Source organism: Diplotaxodon limnothrissa, linkage group LG4, assembly GCF_057381915.1.
Source record: "Diplotaxodon limnothrissa isolate DT_005_m linkage group LG4, D_limnothrissa_male_GT1.1, whole genome shotgun sequence".
In the NCBI taxonomy this organism is placed as follows: domain Eukaryota; kingdom Metazoa; phylum Chordata; class Actinopteri; order Cichliformes; family Cichlidae; genus Diplotaxodon; species Diplotaxodon limnothrissa.
The window spans coordinates 9,875,215-9,897,139 of record NC_140599.1 but is presented as its reverse complement, the minus strand read 5'-3'; the positions used below and the strand labels follow the sequence as shown (position 1 = coordinate 9,897,139).

Here is a 21,925-nt window from a genome sequence, read left to right as displayed (position 1 = left end):
TGGAGATAGCCACCGTGAGTTATTCACTGTCTTTTAGAGATCTGTTTTTCAAGCCTACATTTGAGCCATTTTGGGCTTTTTCATCTTGGTTCTTTAGAGACAGAAGTGACCATTTTTGGAGGAGAGGGCAAATACCTTAGTAGTCACAGCCGGTTCTCACTCCCGAGGCCTAACATCCTGACGATTTGTCACGTCCCGCAGCGTTCCTGAGGAACGCGAAAGGTGACCTTCCACAATCTTATGCTAAGCGCCGGGTTATGGGTGAAATCCAGTAGAATGACGGTCCCGCGGTAATACACGTTCCAGCCATGTATTCCAGCCCTAACCCTAACCATAACCTTATCCCAAACCTTAACAGCACTTTAATGACATCAAATAGTGTTTTCCAAAGCAATTTAAGTAAAATGACGAACATGTGTAGATTGAGTCCAAACGGTTCTCATGTTTCCAATCTCCTCATTTAGGGACGTGTTTGGTGCCCGGAAGCGTAATATGTTGACGATTTGTCACCTAGCATAAAATATTACGGTTTGGGAGTGAGAATGTGTTGGTAGTTAGCTAATGCTAACAAGCTGCATCTGTGGACTTTACACCAATCAGGCCTCTGACAGGTGAAGCGAATAACACTGATTATCTCTTCACCATTGGATGGGATATATTAGGGAGCATGTGAGCATTTTGTCCTCAAAGTTGATGTGTTAGGCGCAGGAAAATTGGGCCTTTTTTCCCATCATGTAGATGCGTGTGTGCGTTGCTTACCTGGAGAACACCTGGCACCAGGATGCACTAAGGGAAGAAATACAACTGACAGAGGCAGTCTGTTGCTTTGGACAATGTTCTGCTGGGAAACCTTGGGTCCTACCATCCATGTGGATGTTACTTTGACAAGTAACAACTACCTAAACATTGTTGCAGACCACGTACGCTCTTTCATGGAAATTGTATTCCCTGATGGCTGTAACCTCTGTCAGCAGGATAATGAACCCTGCCACGAAACAAAAATAGTTCAGGAATGGTTTGGCAGCACAACAATGAGTTTGAGATGTTGAGTTGACCCCCAAATTCTCCAGATTTCATTCCAATTCCAACACAACATTAGCAAGGTGTTCATAATGTTATACCTGATTAATATATAGGTACAACACACAGACGCAGACAACTGTTAATTTAGTGCTAAGTTACATACAATTAAAATACTACACATTTATTTGGCAAAGCTACACCATACAAACACCTGAAAAGAAAGCCATTTTAAATGTCATAGTTTCATTAAAAGGCTCCAGAGGGCACCAAAAACATGACCCAAAGCTCAGTTCAGTGACCAGAATGTGCTGAGGTGACGTCTACTACACCACTTGTGGCTAGTCACCTTTGTAGGTATACAGTCAAAGCAGCCACGCCCCTAATTTTGAGCCTTCAAAACCTGAAAAGGCTGAGCAATAGGAAAAAAATTGTCTGGTACAGTTGTTATAAATGGACCAAGCAAGAAACATACTTTTTTTGAACTTTTAACAAGGGACCCTATGGGGATTGACTCTCTTTCTTAAGTCTCAAGTGGTCTTTGAAGGAGCTGCTGTTCTGCTTTGGTTTCATTTGTCACTCCCAGAGACTGCTGCTTACTAAGCTGTTATCACTGTGTCTGGAGATGCGTGTAGGTCCAGTTTTATTATATTTACAGGAAGTTCAGAGAATGCGCTTGAATGAAGAGTGAACACAGATTGCTTTCCTGTAAACACAGAAGTTGCAGGATGATGAGGGGAAGAGAGACGTGTTGAAATCTGCCTGTACTATGACCCATCCCCTCCCTCTTCTTCTTTGAATCCCACCCCTCTCACTCTCTCTGTGTCTCTTTCCCACCCTCTGCGAGATTACCGTTACCATAGTAACAGTGGTTGTGGCTGCTATGGCAACACACATATGCTTGTGTTTCCTTGCTGTCAGTGTGTAGGATGCTCACGTGCACACTCACACACACACACACACACACACACACACAAGGCTCTGAATTGCAGCATGTAACAATAGCTTGCTCAGTAAAGATTAAAGGGACCGCAGCGTCGAGTCATTTTGTAAATGGCTTATGATTTATGCAGCAGATTCTATGCACTTTGTATCACTGCCAAGGCTCTACAGGAGCGGCTGTAAGCCGGACACATGGGGCTGCATGAGACGGTGTGATGGTGGATGAGTGTGATCATCACAGCCCATTGAAAATATCAATTTTTGATAGAGAGGAAAGAATAAGAAAGCTGGCATTAGAGTAATTGCTGGATTACATAAGTCATTTCATCACAGATAGATAGATAGATAGATAGATAGATAGATCCCATCAACATACAATCCTCTACATGCACACACTTCCAGATGCAGTATCTTTTGCCATGTATTTATTCATCTCTCTCCATATATATATATATAGCGTGCATGCTTTTGAGGTAGAGAGTTTCCATGGAAACAGTCACAGAGCGGGAAGGCTAGGGGTGAGGGCGTGAAATAGTTAAGAGAGAGAGTGTGTGTCTGTGTGTGTGTGGGATGACAGTGAAGTGAATTCAAGTTCATCTGACATAAACATTGCTGTCCTCATGTACATGCACTTACACACTCCCACGCACAATAACCATACCCTCTGCATGAGGGTATGGCACTGCTGAGTGCTGTGTGTGTGTGTGTTGTTTTAGTTGCAGGGAAGTGAAATTATTCCACCTGACACACACTTCTGACACCCGATAGAAACTGCATTGCTCATGTGCGTGTCCCTTCAGCTCCAGGAAAAATTAACTTCAAATCGCTCATAGATTTTAAATTATGTCCGAGCAGTTATTTCAAATTGTATATTTAGTGAATATTTAAGCTGTTTGGTTGTAGATTTTTTTTCATCTCTTTGTAATTATCTTATGATGAGGACAATGGATAAGCTGGATTTTAATAATGTTTTTTAATCACAGTTCTCATGGCTGTGTTTGGCAGCCGTTCATGCAGAAATCAACCCCCAGACAGGACGACAGAGAACATAATTTAGCTTAAAGTCTTAAAACAGAGTGAAGCAACTACCCCGACTGTGTGAATAAAGGTAAAAAAAATCCACCTGCCAGAACCTCTAAAGCTCGCTAATGAGCTCCTTTTTTGAAGCATACGTTTTCAGAGTGTGGTCTGACTGCTGTTTCTTGGTCAGAAACAGTAACTTCATGGAATCTCTGCTGGTTGCATGGCAAAAGATTTCAGCCCAGAATGACTGCTATTTTCAAATCACTTGTTCATGCGCTTGTTGTTCATATGTAATGTGCACTGGATTTGGTCCTCGACTGTGTTAGACAGCAACCCTTCGACTTGATTACGATTTGGGTCTGTGACAAAAAGGACAGAGAAGCAACATTAACCACAGAAGAAAAATCCTGCCAATGGTGTGTGCTGCCCCTCGGCGACAGTCACAACAGTTTCTTTTCTTCTCAAGGTTGTCTCTTGTGCTACAGTCACCATAGGAAGAACAGTAGATAGAGACTGTAGCAGAACCGCAGTTAAGGCCGTAAACAAAGAACTTGTAATCACTCGCAGTTGTCGTCTCCAAAGCGACTTTGGCACATTAAGATGATGATAAAATGGCAATAAGACGAAGTCAGTCTGCTATCAGTTTGATTGATCGTGGTCGAATTGGCAGTTACATGCAGTCTTATGCAGTGTGATAAATTAGCTTACAGAATTTCGCATTAATTAGAAATTCACAGAAACTAATTACATTCAGAGTCCAGACAAAACATGAGATTTGAGACATTCCTTCACAAATAGAGACATCGTTGTGGCAGGATTGTGATTTAACTGTAAAATGATTAAGGAGCTTGGCAGCCTTTCTTTTTAATTTAAGAATGAAACCAGGACACAACTAGCTGAGTCTCCAATTGAAACGAGACTGGTTGCAGAATTACTCAGATTGATCGCAATGTGTTGGGAATCTCTCTGCAAACTTAAGCCACTCTGATCATTTTCGTTGCACTCACTCTGCTTTGACAGTCTGATCCTGTGAGATGAATTCACAGTGTGTGCACTGGTAAATGTCACAAAACAAGCATATTCCTTGTCCACGCTGACCTTAACCGTCACCTTCAGGCACTGCAGATTCATCCATGTAAAAACTCATGTTTGCTTCTAATATTGTAGTTGCAGAACCAGCTGTCATTACCAGCGATGATCAGAGGCATGGTAGCTGACTCAGTTGGACACAGATGTTCTTAAATGATGTATAAGACTCAAATGGAGAGACTGGTCTGAAAAGAAAATAGCAGCTACTATCAAAACAATCTGTAGATGGGTACATGTATAAGACTGAATGATAAGGGTCAGCCTTCAAAGTCTGATTGATATGGTTGTTAATTGTTTTTAATGCTGGAGATGTCGAATTTTTTTTCTCACACCTTGTACAACGTGTGAATTTCTGTGTTTGTTACGTTTGAAGGATGAAGTACTGAGTGACCAATGTTTCCCTGTGTATCCAGTCTTTGTGCTAAGCTACCTACCTGCTGACTGTAGCTTTTATTTAACAGATAGAGGTTTGATATGAACTTTTTCATCCAGCTCGTGATGGGGAAATATCAGAGGGCAAATACACAAAATTTCACACTGAATGTCACAACAGAAAAGGTGAACTCATTGGCAGCAATTGAAATGTAATATTTGACATTTAGGGATGACATAATTTGCTGAAATTCATTTTCTTTAGTCCCGTCTTAAAGACATCATCTGCCGTTCTGTTGATGACTAATGTATATCTATTTATGGAAGAGCTGGTTCGACATTAGTTGATAGCTGTTTCTTGGCAGATGACGAATTTATGCAATATCACTGGGTTTGTCAGAAAAGATGCTTAAAAAAATAAGTCGATGTGCAATAAAACTTTAATGATTGGAGAACTGAGTAATGGAACCTGAATGGATGTAGATATATAGAACAAATAAGACATTTGTGAAATGCCAGTGACAAGGATATATTCCAGCAAGTGATATATGCGTCAGTCTGTTTCTTTCCTCAATGTTTTCTTCTGCAGGTACCTGATGAATGTGACGTTTGAGGGACGAAATCTGTCGTTCAGTGAGGACGGATACCAGATGCATCCCAAGCTGGTCATCATTCTGCTCAACAAGGAGAGACAGTGGGACAGGGTGAGACAGAGGGAGACACTGACGGTCTTTGTGTGTGTCGGGGGGGAGGGTAAGACACTCATATGAAAAAAAAACAGCCGATGTGCACAAAATTATAAGTCCTGACTAACCTAATTGTCCTCTGTTGTTAACAGTAAAACATTTTGTAAACTGTTAAAATGAATAGAAGCAATGAGTTAGCTGTTCCCTATGAAGTCCGCGAGTATCTGTGTGTTTTTATCTGGATCTCTTATCGTCTGATTTTCACTTTTCAAGCATTTTAAGCCTTAAGCCTTATAGACGCAACTCTGATTAGATATTATCAGCTCAGTGAAGGTGCCTTTGAGCAATGCACTGCAGCAGAGGCTCCAGAGTGGTGATGTGTTATTTGAATGCTGCTCCACAGCTGTTTTAATTTCAAAACTTGGTTAGCAGTTGCCTATTTGTTATTCGGCTTTTTTTTTGTTTGTTACAAAATCCTGGTTATGCGCTGTCTCCAAAAAAATCTGTTTGTTTCACTAAAAAGATGTCAAGACACCCTTAAGAACTAACAGGCAGCAAGTTATTGTAAAGACTGGGTGGGACAAGGAGATCAAGGTAAATATATGGAGTGAAACTGTATTCTCTGAGTAGAATATGTCATTTTTTTATACCATCCCATACATACAGATATCCATTCATACATTTACAGACATCCTGATAATAAAAAAGTATAAGGCTAGAAAGACATCAATGATCTTAGAGAAGCAATTGTTGCTCCGCATCAATCTGGCAAGGGTTATAAGGTCATTTCCAAACAATCGGAGATTGATCATTCTGTTATTTACAAGTGGAAAACTCCCAAGACCTACACCAAACTTAGTGGAGGTCCCAGTAAATTCACCCCAGGGTCAGATCGTTTAATGCTCAGAGAAATTGCTACAAACAACAGAAGTGCTATATCTCAGACTCTTCAGACCTCAGTTAGCATGTTAAATGTTAAAGTTCATGACAGTACAATTAGAAAAAGAATGAAAAAATATGGTTTTTCAAAGGGTTTTCAGGAGAAAGCCTCTTCACTAAAAACAGCAGCAGCACTGCTCAGGTTTGCAAAGGTGCATCCGAACAAACCACAAGACATCTGGAACAATGTCCTTTCGACAGATGGGACATGAGTGGAGATGTCTGGCCATAATGCCCAACCCACATTTGAAGAAATTCAAATGCAGCATATCAGCATAAACACCTCATACCAACTGTGAAGCACAGTGGTGGAGGTGGCTGTAAAGTCAATTCAGTGACCTTACAGCCATTGAGTCGGCCATGAGTCCTCTGCATACCAAAGTATTCTCGAGTCAAATACGAGTCCATGTGTCTGACAGCTAATGCTTGGCTTAAAATTGGGCCGTGGAACAGGACAACGATCCCAAGCACAGCAAATATACGAAAAAGAAAAGAAAAGTATTGCCCAGTCACATACAACCTGATAAAAATGCAGTTAGCTGCATTTAGCTTAGCTTAAGTTAGCTGTGCATGAATGAACACCTGCAAATCTCAATGAACTGAAGCAACATTGCAAAAAAGACTGGGACAAAATTGACATGAGAGAAAGTCATACAGAGAAAAATTACTACAAGTTATGCTGCTAAATGTGGTTCTACAAGCTAGTGAATCATGTGGTCTACGTAGTTTCTCACCGTGCATTTTGGCTTGATTTTTGTTAAATAAATAACGAAACGGTGTAATGAATCATCTATTCTGGTTCATTCTGTTTACCTAAACCTCGTGCAGACTAGATATTTAAAACTTAGAACTGACAGAGGATGGGCAACAATAATTTGACAAATTAATGCTGTTGAAACTTTACTGGCCCTACTTTGTAAATGCCCAACAAAACGCAAGATTTACATTTGTTTAAGCTAGCTCTGTAGCGTTTTGAACAATGAACAATTTCTCGTTCTTCACCTTAAAAAAAGCAACAAAAACTAGAGAGCTGTCCTTACTTTGAAAGCTTTCATCCTGGCAGCAGTGTGAGGTGAGGGATTTTTTTAAGATTCTCACTGAGCTCTGCAGTGGCAGAATATGGAACACAAGTCACTAAAAAGGCCTTCGTTTTTCCTCCATGGATAGATAGATGCGTCCACTATTTGAGGTCATGTTGGAGTACTGTTTTGCCTGCCAGGGTGTTGAGACGGTCACATGACGATCACATGACTGAAATATGGATTCATAAAATAATGTAATTTTGGTCCTGTTGAAACAAAGAACGCCTTAAGGATGTGATCTGGACTTGCTGCCATTAGCAGCATTAACTGACACAACGTTGAGTTGAGCCGTGATTATGATGACATTATTTAAGACAATGTGTGTAGAACAAGTTGCTCAGACACTGATAATATTCTAACTGTTACTTGCTGTGGACAAAAGTAGACTCCCAACTTCCAGTGGCTTTTTTTATTAGCATGTTCTGCTAACGCTTCCACGCTCCCACAGAACAAAGGCATGCAGGTTTGAGTAACTGTGTGGTAAAATTGCCCGTGAACACAGAGGTGAATGGCTGTCCGTTTATGTGTCAGCTCTGTGATTGACTGCCAGCCTGCCCAGTTTGTATCCTTCCTCTTGCATAATGCAAACTGGGATTGGTTTCCGCCTCCTTATAACCGTCACACATAAGCAGTTATAGCTAAAGAATGGAGAGATGAGATTGAGTCTGATGCACAGAAATGGTTCAGGCACTGCACTGTGCCACAGGCCTTTAAAGCTGAGAGGTTGAAAGTTCAGCTGCGAGAGAGTTGCTGACTCGCGTATCGAAACGTACGACTTAATGAATAACAACTAAATGTCAGTCAAACTTTAAATGTAAAACTTCCGTTCAGTGAATGAAGGTGCAGATTTTTCATTGTACAGACTGGGAAAAAAGTCTCCAAGCACAGGTGGAAAAGAAGATGGTAGTGAACATATGGCAACAATAATCCCGTGTCCACAACCTTAAATGAACCTGACGCATCACCACCTGCCAAGTCACCGGCATGCATCTGTGTTTCCTGATGCTTACCCTCTATTGTTTCTGTGTCCTGCAGTCTGACTCCTTTGACTCTCCCTATTCTTTATTCTCTGTATTTCTCTCTTTCTTCTGCCTCTCTAATCTATATTCTGTCCTCTGATCGGAGAACAAGGTGAAACTCTCCCCTCCTCTCTCTCCTTTCTATCCCGTTCTCCCCTTGCAGCCTGAACCACCCCATCCCTTTTCCTCCTCCCCCTCCTCCTATTCCCTCGCTCATGTTTAATTCTTAGCTTGACTTCCAGCTGAACCACTTTTCTTGGATCCTAATGAGTTCCAGCTACAACCATCCTTCCACTGCATCTTTGAAGTAGCAGGTATACTGTAGTACCCAGTCATGCTTTTTGCCCTGGCTGGTTGATTTTAACCCTTATCCTCCAATACACCCCACTCATTTCTTAGTCCCCCACCTCCATCTCTGTCTCTCTCCATCACTTGCTCCAGCTCACTACCCCCCCCCCCCCCCTTTTTTTTTTTTGTCCCAACAGGAAAAAGGCTGCATTGTGTCCCAGAGATACACAGCCTTAGTTTGTCCACTCCAGGCAGCCTTGCCAAGTTTGTGCTCCCCAGAGTCCAATGTGTTTGAGCACATTTACATATTTAATGAGAGTGCAAACCTAACTTTACATACTCACACCACAGCTCCCTGTCCTCCCCTGCCTCGCATTATACCGAGTCCAGTTAGCTGATGATCCATTCCCACTTCCACCCACGTCTTTCCGCTCATAAAAATGGCCTACTTGGCACAACCGGAGGAAAGGGCACAGGCATAGTCTCCAGGTATGGTTTTATGTGAGAGCCATCCGGGGGAAATTGACTAATTGATGACGCTTATTCAGTGGAGTAGAGCCACAAGGGCTAGAGGGTCCTCCAGACCTACAGCTGGACACTCCTCTACAGAAGAGCCTGTATTTTGCATTTGAATGAGCTCCATCTCTGGCTTTCTTTCTCTGTCATCCCGACACTCACTTGGCTCTTTCTCTTACTTTAAACTCTCCCTTTCTCTCTCTTTTTTTCTTCAATTAATCTCTCCATCCACTTCTGTATTTCTCTACCCGTCCTCTACGCTCTATCTGAATTCTGCACTTTCCCTCTGTTTCAGTCTCGCCCTTCAGAATAACCTTGTTCTCATTCTCTACTCTGTGTCCCAGTCCTCTCCTCTCCTCTCCTCTCCTCTCCTCTCCTCTCCTCTCCTCTCCTCTCCTCTCTTTTTTACACACTCTCTTGAAATATTAATTTCACTTACTGAGTTGAGAGGTGAACAAACAAAACAAAAAAGTTATGGCATCTCTCTCTGTGAGTGTTCTGTTCTCCTGTTAGACACGAGGCTAGAGTGGAAGGAGTCGTGCACGAGACTGACGAAGCGAAAGGTAGAAGCTCTGGTCAGGATGACAGAGAAGCGGAGGACAGTGAAGGTCGTGGACAGACGAGAATAAAGGCAGCTGAAGCTGAAAATCAGAGTATAACTACAGGTTGTTTGAACGCCATAAATCTTGAAAATAAAGAGTTATAAATGCTTGAGGGTGAGTCTTTGTAGCAATCCTCAGATATTGTATCACGAGACGAGCGCCAACAGTCGTACTCCTGTTACTTTTTTGATAAAACCCTTGGAAGACCGTCTGTGGGAGTCAGACTATTCCCCAGACTTTTCTGTTTTAAAGATGAGGAGAGCGGTTGGTCACGAACAGCTAAGTAAACAAAAAGGGTTTTGTGTAAAGAAGATACTGACTTAACTCAGGAAGGAAAAACGGGGAACTTTAAATATCAGTGGGGGCAGGGATAGAGAAACAAAGCTTGCTCAGGGAGGGGCAGGCTCAGGTGGCTGCCCCTCCCTCAGCTTGGTTCTCCCCAAGATTTCTTCCTGTTAAAAGGGAGATTTTCCTTCCCAATGTCGCCAAGTGATTGCTCATTGTGGGTCATCAGGTTGTTGAGGTTTTCTGAGGCACGCTGAGACAACTGCTGATGGGATTTGGTGCTATATTATATAAATAAAATTGACATGAACTGAAAAATTAAATGATAAATAAAACAGTTAAATAATGGCTCAGTAGTAGTGGGATTGTAAACGTACCACCCATCCTTCAGCTGGTAGAATTACAGGGGAACCTTATACACCTTCAGCTTCCCTTCTGTCCACCGTCATAATTAAAAATGGTCTTAGAGACATCTGGAGGAAGCTTCAGATGTGAGAAAATACACATATGTGGAATCTCTGAAGGCAGCTGGAGGGCAGCCAGGCTTGATAGAATTTAGGTTAATCAATTTTACAGTAATACGCTGGTTAAAGCAGCAATACCACCTGTTGGTTTCTTTGATCACCATTTAGTAATTTTTAGGCATCTCTTTGCTGGCATGCTGTTACCATATTGTCACTTTAATGTGCGACTGACCCATAACAGAGAGTTCTGGCAGGATTTCTCTGACTTCTGGAGTCACTGGAGACTTGAAAACAAAAAGATGTTGCCAATCTGTCTCAATGGGGAGATCTAAGAAAAACACAGGTTAGTTTTGTTGGAATTCTTCTCACCAAAAATACAAGGTGACACAATAGCTATTGGACAAAACTGTTTTCAGGAGTTAGAAAAGGAAATCAGGTTGTTACAGGGTAGAATTATTAGTTTGATAGTGAAAACACCACTTGGGATAGCAGGAAGTGGCTTTAGGTGGGGTTCTTCTAAAAATGTAATTTAATTAAAACTCAGGAAACTGGGGTAAGATCTCTATGACTTCTGGAAAAGCTACGAGAAGAAGTCCCTATTGCCTCTCTAAAAAGCCATCCTGGTATCTTTAGAGAGAAAGTAGGGACTCACTTTCCAGACAACAGGTGGATCTTGGTGCTTGACTTTCCATCATTATTCATTTGTGCTACAGTGGGGAAGCAGGATGAAGAAGGATCGCCATTATCTTTTTTAAACCTGAACTACTTAACTGGTGTTGAAGAAAGCTTTGTACGCCGTGGCTGGCAAAGTTGTCAAAAAAGCATCACTGGCCGCTTTAGGTGGTTTGGCGTGTTGGCTTGGGGTCGTCTCCTAGGGGCAGTTGGAGATCCTTGTACAAACCTTCCATAGAGAAATGCCGTGTGGATCTCCAGTGGTGTGTTCACCAGAGAATGGTGTGGCTAGAAACAGACATGTGATCCAAGAGCAGGAAGCCACTGTTTTCTTTCTGTTAGGCTTAGAAAACTTTGAAACACCTGTGGCTTGTCTGTCCCACAAGCTTTCTGCAGTGTAGGAAGGTTTGTTTAATGAACATCTAATAGACTAATGTAAGCATGGGCTCATGAAGAGTAACCTAATGAATGGGACAGGATCTCTAAATGTTAAATTTATGAATTTTTTAGTATGAAAATCAAAGGATATGCCATCTATTTTAGCGGGTTTCTCCTGGGGTGGGTGGAGCAATTGTACATATATTAAACTTTCATTTGAATTTTCTTGTTTTAAATGAAAAGTTTAACCGATAAAGAATCTGTCAAAGGTAAAAGTCACCTCTCATCTCAAAATCACAAAAATACAGAAAGTAGAAAAAGAAGCTCTAAAATTATATTGAGATATTTTTGCTTGAACACCATGCAGGATCGCTGGTGATATATTTCAGAGCTGTTTGCAGTTGCAGAGCTGCAGTTATTTTTTTATGGTCTTGAGTTACTGCAGTGTGAAATTTAATCCAAATTCTTGTTTTTATTTTGATTTCTGCCATTTGATGTGTTTCACTGTTATTTTCGGCACTTCAAGGCTCAATCACAAAAGACGAAAATAAAAAGACTGCAAGTCTCTCCATGATTACTATTAAGCAACTATATAAATGAATAAAGTCTTACTTGGTTTGTGATTTTAAAGGCAGACTTACTCTCTTTTGTTTTCTCGATGTTTCTCCAGGTGGGTAAATGGGAGAACGGTTCCCTGTCCATGAAGTACCATGTGTGGCCTCGCTATGAACTATACGGGGGACCAGCAAACAGAGAGGATGACCACCTGTCCATCGTGACATTGGAGGAGGCTCCGTTCGTCATTGTGGAAGACGTGGATCCGCTTAGTGGGACGTGCATGAGGAACACTGTACCCTGCCGGAAACAGATCAAATCAGTGTGAGGCTCAAATTTCACGTGTAGAAAATCTGTGTCAGATTAATGCTGAAATGCCTGAAAATCAAACGTAAGAATGCGTTACAAGACAAAAACTAATTTCCACCGAGTAAAAGGTTAGATTAGTGTGAGTTTTTACACATATTTTTCCTGCCATCTGCCACAGTAGCTCACAGATCCACCTACTGCAGAACTGACCGAAGCAGAAATGAAAAGCCTGGCAACTGCCTAAAATTTACTTGTGAATGATGTTAATTTCCCACGGCAGCTTTGCGGAGCCCGAGGTGGAATCATTTCACACTTCATCGGTGTGACAGTGACAGTGCCAGAAACACCAAATCACTTTTACAATTAATGATTCATGGCCATTCACACAGATGTACATTTTTAATTAAATAATTGTCCATCTGTCCTCTTATGCAGCAATCAGACAAAAGAGTCAGGGATCTACATCAAGCGTTGCTGTAAGGGTTTCTGCATCGACATCCTGAAGAAGATTGCCAAGTCAGTCAAATTTACCTATGACCTTTACCTGGTCACCAATGGAAAACATGGCAAGAAAGTCAATGGAACTTGGAACGGCATGGTGGGAGAGGTAAGGATGTAATACGTCTGTTTGTGTCTTATTTTTTAATTTTGCACACCTTGACTCCATTACTTGCAGAAGTGACAGTTCTGCATGTAATGGAGACGATATCATCAAAAAGGATATCCACTAATAATGTTCTGGGGAAACGGAAACTTCTCATTGTCATGCATGTGCAAATTATATGACAGTTGCACTTATTTCCATCAGGACTGCTACTGTCAAAATAAAATTATGCCCATCTGCAGTCATTTCTTGCAAGACCCCCCATACAAAACAGAGCAGACATCAATGACAGCAGAGACAGCATTGATTAAATAAGGGCTTAGTCATACAGACCCGGAGGCCAACCAACTGTCAACCACCAGTTGTGACGGAAAGATAAAAATGGATGTTCCTGACCAGTTGCGAGTGATTGGTGGAGTTTGCTGTCTGATGCTAGCACCAAAAATTCCTTGTGATTTACTCTGAGTAAAAAGCACAATGCAAATCAGAAACTACCCTTCAACCAATTACATGCACTGGCATATTCTGCCAGGGAGGTCACGAACTACCAGAACTCAATCACAATCAGTTTAGACACATCATACATACATCATGGCCTAGCAGACCATTGTCGACATGTTGTAGTTTTTCACTGTCACCAGGGGGCAGTGTGACAAACAGTCTGTGGACTCTTGCTTGTGTTGTTATTGGTCCATTAACCAGCTATGGACAAGAACAAAGGTATATGATACATAGAGCTGAATTGAACCCGAATGTTAAAAACAATGAAAAATGTCCACTACGGCCACCAGCCAGGCTTCTCTGCTGTATTTCTCGTGCTTCACCCATTTGTGGTAATGGCCGCTGTTGCTCCCTTCCCTGTTCTGACCCACTTTTCCAGTCAGTCAGCATTGTGTTTTTGGAGGATTGGACGCAAGTATGTTTCCTTAGGTTAAAAAGCCCTCTCTGGAGGGCACAAACATAACCAAAAAAAACACAAAATAAGAAAAACAGTGTGAAAAAAGTAGCTGGGGGTGGAGGTGGGTTGCAAAGTGGCTTGGAGATGCAAGATCAACTTTAGGCAGGCTAAAGCAACTCTCTAAACCCAGCTGAATGAGTATGAAGTATATAAGCTTAGCCATCAGCTGGTGTGGACTGGCACTGAGGCTTCCTCATATCCACTGATCTGCTCAGAGAACAGCCTGAGCTTGGTTTGAAGTAACAATAAAAGGTGCCATTTCAAAACTATTGGCGCTACAAAATGAATAAATTGGACAGCAGAAATATAAAGTCAAAGCTGTGTACCCTTTGCCTCTTACTGCATCGTTATATCAGCTGCTTGTTGTTTTTACCATGCAGCCAGTGTGATTCTTTTTTCTCTTGTTCTGCTGAGATGAGCGGACCGCATTAGGATGCTTGGAGTTACTGCCAAGTTGGAGGTGAAGGTGAATAAAAGATTAAAGGGGAAACAAAGTTACTGTCTGCTTTCAATGTCCTGAGCTATTTTTAACTCACACAGGGGGTGCCTGAAGGGTTCATTTCCTCTTTGAAGCTCGTTTTCATACCTTGAATTATAAGCTTCCCTTTCCGGGTCAAGCTTCTGCCACACGGGCCTAATTCTTATGTCAGATGGGTTAAGCACCTCACCCCAGGTTCAGCTCAGTCAGCTGCAACAATTCACTGCGGGCTTGAAACATTTCCTAATCGACATTGCTCCCAAGCTAAGGTCGTTGTCAGTTCTCATACTTCAACCTATAAGAGCGAACTGCACTTGTGCTGTCTGACGTTGGCCATTTGTTAATGAAGGCAAACAGATCAATAGGACCCCAAAGGTCACGGGTTGAGAACATGTTTTGTCAGAGTTGCTACTGAAGGACTTTGGCTTTGCCCAACTTTGCGTGGATAATAAAGTTCGAGCAGCCTTCGGAAGTCACAGAAGACAGAGACGAGATGAGTTTACGTGTCTGCTTTTTCCTGCGTGGACACTTTTGCTATTCAATTTACTGACACATTTAATCTCTTACATAAAGCCATTACAGTCAACCTCTCTTTAGTGGGCACCGAGCTGTAAGTGTGGCCACCTGTAATAAACTCTATCGCCATGACTAAAAGCGTCGTAATGTACCATCTCCTTCTCACCTCCACAGATGAATGGTCATTAGGAGAATAGACGGGGGGAGGGGGGCATTTATCCACCTCTCTTGCACATGCAGACAACAGACTCTAATGTCTGAGTAAGCACAGAAAAACATGAACCAAAGCAGACACGTAGACACAAAGAAACCCTATTTGGTGAGACCGTTTCTTTATGTTGCACTTGTAAGGTCAGATTTACACTCTCACACTTCAGCAAAGCTCCGCCATAACTGCTGGATCTAACTAAATCCGACCTGCGTCCTTCTCCGCTTGGAGAACAGCCAAAACTGCAGCATATTGACGGCGGACCGAGATCTGGACCGACGGCGACGCACGCTTGCACACGAAACATGTCTGAGCGCGCTCCCGGATATCTCGCAGAGATCATCGAGGGCGTTTTCACAATTTGCCACAGCTCACAAAGACAAAAGATCAAATTTAAAAAAAGAAAATCAATGAATGTGATGAGAAGTCCTACATTTTGTCCTAACTCAATTCTAGCAGTTAGTGTCACATTTCATGGGCTGCACTGACTTGCGCTGCCCCCAGTGCACCTAATCTAAAATATTAGAGGCAATACGCTTGATTACATGAATTTTAGCCTCGCTAGCAGAGACGCATAAAGACTGGCACGCGCGCGCACACGCACGCACGCACCAGCCAAGACACATAAACAATCGCAAACGCAGAACCTCGCTCACTCATTCTCAATAACACCCACATGGGTCACTTTCATAACACGGAGAGAACAAGTCGTAGGAGGGAGATGGAGAGAGCGAACGGGGAGAGAGGAAGTGAGTACGCTGCTGGTTGGACTCGCTGTCTTCCCCAGGGAGATATTCGCACATTAAGACACGCACACACAAAGGCAATCACGCACATCCATACTCATATGCTGGCAGAATAAGCAAGATCGGAAAGTTACAAATGCACACATGCTGCACACATGCTGCACACACATAAACACTTGACAAAAAAAAAAAAGCATTGCAGATAATGTGCAGAGCAGATGTGGAATATTCTCCCTGCCTGTAAAGGTCCACTTCACAGGTAGCGAACAAAGGTTCACTCGCTTCTCTTTGTCTTTTTCCCTTTTATGACTCACTGTTGTGTGCGCGCACTCACTCTAACACTGAAGCACACAGCGGAGTTTTGACTCACACTAGTCACACACGCCTTATTAACTCAGAGAGACAGTCCTGTCCCACTTGTGCTGTAGGGCTGTAGAAATTTGGGGCTAAATATACTACCTGTGCAGAGGTATGGAAGGGGAGGAAGGCAGGTAGAGGAAGGCATTGGGGCGGCTATTTCAAGCAGCCCTGACCCACTGTGGTAACCCACTTACTCCCTCCCTCTTTGTGTCTTTCTCCCCCTCTCCGTCCCCTGGCGAGCGTCACGAGTGTCCAGTCCGAGTGCTATATGTGTGGAAAGTGTGCTGTCTCGATCTACCGCGCTCCATCTTTGTCTCCATTGCCTCCATTTTCTTAGCCTCATGTTTCTTTGCACACTTTTGTTTCCTTTCTTTCCTAACCTCATATCAAATTTAATCTCCCTCGTATGCCGGAAAACTCTTTTGGACAGCTAGCAGATAGAGAGTACCCTGTCTGCATCATGTTTTATACATGTTAATGGACAAGGAGAAGGGAACTACAAAGGAACTACAACTTTTCTCCCTTTCTCAGAACAAAGTTTAACTTGAGGAACTGAGCTGTGGTTTTGTTCTTTGGAGAGGTTGGTGTTTCAGCCTATTTTGCTCCGCGTGGTTACTGAAGACGAGGGTAAAGTGTTGTATGTATTCTGGGACAGATGTTATTGGAAGGAAGTGAGCAGCTTGACAAGAAGACCGAAAATAAGGTCCACTCTAAAGTTTAAAGTGTTCACCAACCAGAAATCAAATCTACATGCTTTTTCCTCCAGCCTGCAGTGCCGTCTGTCATTGAGATTCTTTTAATGTGCATTTTAAAATATATCTGCTGTGGAAATGTCTGCTTTCTCTTGAATATTCTCTTGAATAAAAAATCACTTTAAAAAATCCACAATCCCTGTTGTGAGCAGTTTAATATAGGAACCAATTTCCTTCTATCAAACTACACCCAGCAATTGTATCAGTCAGCCGAAGAAAGCATCCATCCTCCCTTCAGGAGAGGCTCGTGGGTACAACAGCGAGACATTACTGCTAAATTTTTCAAATGTGTTTTTTGGAACTTTTTCCCTCATGAAAGAAAACTGCTTTCAGCTGCTCCCTTATTAAAAAAAGAGTCGCCACAGAAGGTGGTGCCACATATTTGATTTGCCAGATTTGCCCTTCCTGACACAACCGTGAAGGAGTTTGTGTCCATTCCTGGGATCAAACTGGGGATCTTTTGTTTGTTAGGTGAATGTGCCAAATCAAGTCCCATTTATATCCTTTATATTTAAGAGAAGGCCGACATCCCTTCAGCTGATATCTTTAAAACTGTGAAACTGACAAAAAACACTAGGGGATAAATACAGGACAGAGAAAAAAAAAACCTAAATTTAATTTTGGTCCCAATAATCCCTTTAATATGTCTTCCATAAACAAAGCATAGGTCTAACTCATGCTTTCTATGACCTTTAGATATCTGGAGCTAGGGAGGCAGTACATAATCAGGTCTGTTTGTTTGTTTGTCTGTTTTTTAGCAGTCTAGCATCCACAGTTTCAGAGATATCATTTTCAAATTATGTGTGATGCTAGATACCAATAACAGCTCGAGCTGATTGGTGAAAATCAGGTCAATTGCACACCAAAAGTGAAAATCAGTAAAACCTTTACTCACAATTTATTTTATGGGTCATCTTCAAAATTTACAAAATACTAGGCCTTAAGGGACACGAATACCTACAAGTTGGCTAAGCATCTGACCTCGACCTTTATTATTAGTGCCAGAGGTCAAAGTTGACCTTAAAAAAGTCACATATTGAGTAATGCATCACATAAAAGGGCATAGAGACAGCTGTACAACACACTTTTTTGCGCTGTCTGAGTGCTCTTGTTAACTAATTAACTCTGTGATTACACCGGCCTTGTTTATGATCTACATAATGACCTGTGACATAGGATGCCGCCATATGCTTATGAATTGTGACCATGTAATCATCTTAAAGTCAGTACAAAAACATGTCCTATCGTGAAACCTGCTCGTTGACATGTTAGCTAATCCAGAACTTCTCTGCTAAGAGGCTCGTTTTTCATTCATCCTGAAGCAGAGGGGAACCTGAATAGACGGTATAAACAGTATTTGTTTTCCACATTAATGATCTTAAACTATAAGGATGTCCACCTTTGTCTCTGTTACATCGCCAAACAGGATTGATTCACATTTAGAAAGACTGCACAGTCACCTTCAAATGAACCGATGGCTGTGATATGCTATTTTTATGCTGTTTTATGACCAAAAGCTATTCTTAACTATCTCCATTGAAATAGTTTTTTGGAATGTGTTTGTTGCCACAGCACACAAGACTGCATTCATTGACTTACTCTGCCTCTGTTATTGATAGCTGCCTGACGGATGTGTTGAGAAACAGATAACAGACACACTTTCTCTCTTTCTGCTTTTTTTTTTTTTTTGCATCTTGCCTAGGTGGTGTTAAAAAACGCTCACATGGCCGTCGGCTCCTTGACCATCAACGAGGAGAGGTCAGAGGTCATTGACTTTTCCGTCCCCTTTATTGAGACAGGCATCAGCGTCATGGTCTCTCGCAGCAATGGCACCGTTTCGCCCTCGGCTTTCTTAGGTGAGGAAGGCGAGCTGTAAAAGGTTGGGGGAGGGCGGCAGAGATGGATCAGGGGAAGAGACCAAAGGCTGTGTTTTGACCTGTGTGAGCACTGATCCAGGAGAGACCGGTCAAACTTGTAGGAATGTCTTCTTTTGTGCAGTTTATTGAAAAAAACTAAACAAAAACACAATAATGGATAAGCCACCAGGCATTTAAGCACTATTCTTAAAGGATTGATCTTCATTTGTGCTCTGATCTGGCGGGTTTTGGAAAGTTTTTTTTTTTTTTAAATCAGCATTTTGAATGTAGGATGGCCTAATGGCCAGTGCACAGGAAGTGGAGTTTAATTTAGTCATGCTTAAAATGCATTGTTCTTTATCAAATGGCAAAAAATAAGAGGAAAAAGCATGCATGTTTGTTAAGCTAGCATAGACAGGCTCCTTCATTTAACTGTATGTGGACCAATGGTGCTTTTGTCCCTAGTCAGCTCCACCAAAGCCCCTTTAAAGAGAACAAAATCCCCTCTGTAGTACAGACCCATATAGTGTATGCAGTTTGTACTGGTGGTGGAGTCCAAAATGATCCATAGAGTCCACCCTAGAGGACAAATTGCATTTTAATATCTTTATATTTACACGTACAGTAAAGCTGGATCCTTTTGAACTGTACAGACTTTTTCAGTTTCACTTAAATGGTTCGACTTAACTCCTAAGAATTCTTGAAATCTTTAAGTTTAAAAGCAATTTTTGCACAAATGTCTTTTCGTTAGCCTTCCTGACAAACGGACAGTGATGACTTTTTATTACGCTGTTTGATTTTTTTCCCCTTTAAAAGTTGAACAGAAAGAGATTTAGTGGCCACGCCAAATGATAGGAGCCAAGTTTCAGCACATTTGCACAGCGAACACTGGAGTGCATGATAATACGGCTAACTGTTTTGCTCCCTGTCTCTTTGCCCTCTTATATTTCCCACTCCCACTCCATTTCTCTGATGCTTCCTTCCTCTTCTCAATCTGGCGCACCACATTTGCATATTTCTCTTGCCCTCTCCTCTCTCTTGCTTCATTTTCTCTTTCTCTCCGCCGCCCTCGCTCTTTTTCCCTCTCCCTCGCTCTCTGCTAATGTCCCTTGTCTATTCCCCGTCTTCTGCCTCCTTACACACCCCACCGCCGCCCCACCCATTTACTTATCTCTCTCTGTCCATGCTCCCCCCCTTCTCCCTTCATCTTTCTCTCCTCTTCCCTCTCTCGCTCTCTCGCCCTCCAGAGCCCTTCAGTGCGGATGTGTGGGTGATGATGTTCGTGATGCTGTTGCTGGTGTCAGCAGTGGCTGTGTTTATATTCGAGTACTTCAGCCCTGTGGGCTACAACCGGTGTCTGGCTGACGGCAGAGGTGAGAGGCTTCAGCGCAACATACACACACACACACACACACACACACACACACAGTCTTATAGCTGGGTTGCCTTCTTCATCTGTTTATCTATGTTTAATATCCACCAATAAATAGACCAGCAGTATTTATATTTCTGCATTTCAGCATTTATATTGATTATAAGTGTGTCAAAGCACTTAGTTCGCAGGTGAAAATGTCACGTTTTCAGTCTTAAAATTACCACAACAAAATGACATCCTGGTTAAAAACTTTGTTTTGTGTGCTGCAGCTGCTCTCTGTGACCTAGAAGATTTTCAGAAAACACATGTACACATGTTGCCTGTGCACGTAGCCCAGGCAGCAGGTCTATTCAGATTTCTTTGATAGGTGAGATGATATTTTAGTGACCTTGGGTCCAAATATCACACGTATTGAACACACATAACTAGGTACAGGAATAGCTGATAAACACTTTGATATACGCAATACACACTTGCATGTTTACCAGCACTTACCCAGCATTTACTTGTCTGTTGTCGGCTTTATTTTCAGACACTTTTTGTTTCAGATTTTTTTTCAAAGCATCTGAACTGACAGCCAAGTTGGAAATTGTGGATATGACACTAAACACCTAATAAGATCCACAGAAATAAATAAATGTTGTGGATCAGTATCAGTTCACAGGTTACTTGTCTTAGCTGGTGAGGTTTATGAATGAGAATGGTGGCCAGTAATTTGGTTCTTCAGAGAAGGAGTGTTCAGTGAGATTTGCAGTCTGAGTAGCTATTTTCTCCAAAGAAACAAGTGCAGGTACAGATGCTTCCTTTCTGTAACAATACAAGAGTTGGCCCGTGTTGTACAAAATGTTTTTCGTTGTTCACAAAAAATGAATGAGACACAGAAACACATTGCAGGCCACCTCCACATATAGCGTAGACCAGCTGTCCTCACTGACCCATTGACTTCATTCTCCTCGTCCTCCTTCACCGGCCTCTCTTTTTATCATTTACAGTTGTGTCTGCAGTGCACAGGTTTCAGCAAATCCTCCAGCGCTGCTCACACCGGACAAGTCATTTGCATTCATTTTCATATTTCACGCGTCAACTCTGACAGCATTCGTCTTAGATCTCCTCAGCTGAAAGGATGAGAAACAAGGGAAAAAAAATCAATGTCTCCCTCAACTCTCTATCTCTAATGTGGCTATATATAGACAATAGTTATCTTTTTTTCATTCCTCTCATCCTTCATCAGCTTCTGGAGAAGATGTACTCCTCCCTGAAGCGCTGTTTTCTTTCTATGTGCCTCCTTGTTTTATCTGCTTGTAGCGCCGTGGGAGTTTGGTATCATGAAGAGTGCAGATCGAAGTTTGGAGTCAGAAGATCTGATGTAATAACATATCAATGACTCGGCTGCAGATTTGTAAAATCTCTGCCCCAATTCATTGAAGTAACTTTCTTGCAAACTTCACAAAGGAGATTTTTGGCACGATAAGGACAGTTTGTCCATGAACAAACGGTCCACACAACAATACACACCCACATGGTTGCACACAAACACCCTCTCATTCTCTCTCACACAATCACACATACCCACACAAATTATGAACCAACTGCTAATCACAGCATAATGGCTGTAATGCACCAGTCTGTCAACTCATAGACGAATGGAACCAACAGCGCTCTAACAAATTACATAAAACAAAGAAAATCTACTTACTGCAGTCACATATAAGATTATATAGGTGACATGAAACAGCAGGTCTTCCTTGTCATCATGTAAATCTGTATTATATTATAAAAATATTAAAAAACAAACCAAGAGCTACATCTCAGACTCTGCAGACCTCATTTA

General features: G+C 42.0%; 1 protein-coding gene across 1 annotated transcript in view; it reads left to right on the top strand.

The window, feature by feature from the left end:
• The window catches only part of grin2ba (glutamate receptor, ionotropic, N-methyl D-aspartate 2B, genome duplicate a), a 97,967-nt gene that overhangs the window by 54,566 nt on the left and 21,476 nt on the right, over positions 1-21,925 (top strand). The window contains exons 5-9 of the mRNA XM_085352106.1: positions 5,036-5,150; positions 12,048-12,256; positions 12,677-12,848; positions 18,566-18,719; positions 19,967-20,092. Of these exons, the coding sequence (XP_085208232.1) occupies positions 5,036-5,150; positions 12,048-12,256; positions 12,677-12,848; positions 18,566-18,719; positions 19,967-20,092 (776 nt within the window). The remainder of the gene's footprint in view (positions 1-5,035; positions 5,151-12,047; positions 12,257-12,676; positions 12,849-18,565; positions 18,720-19,966; positions 20,093-21,925) is intronic.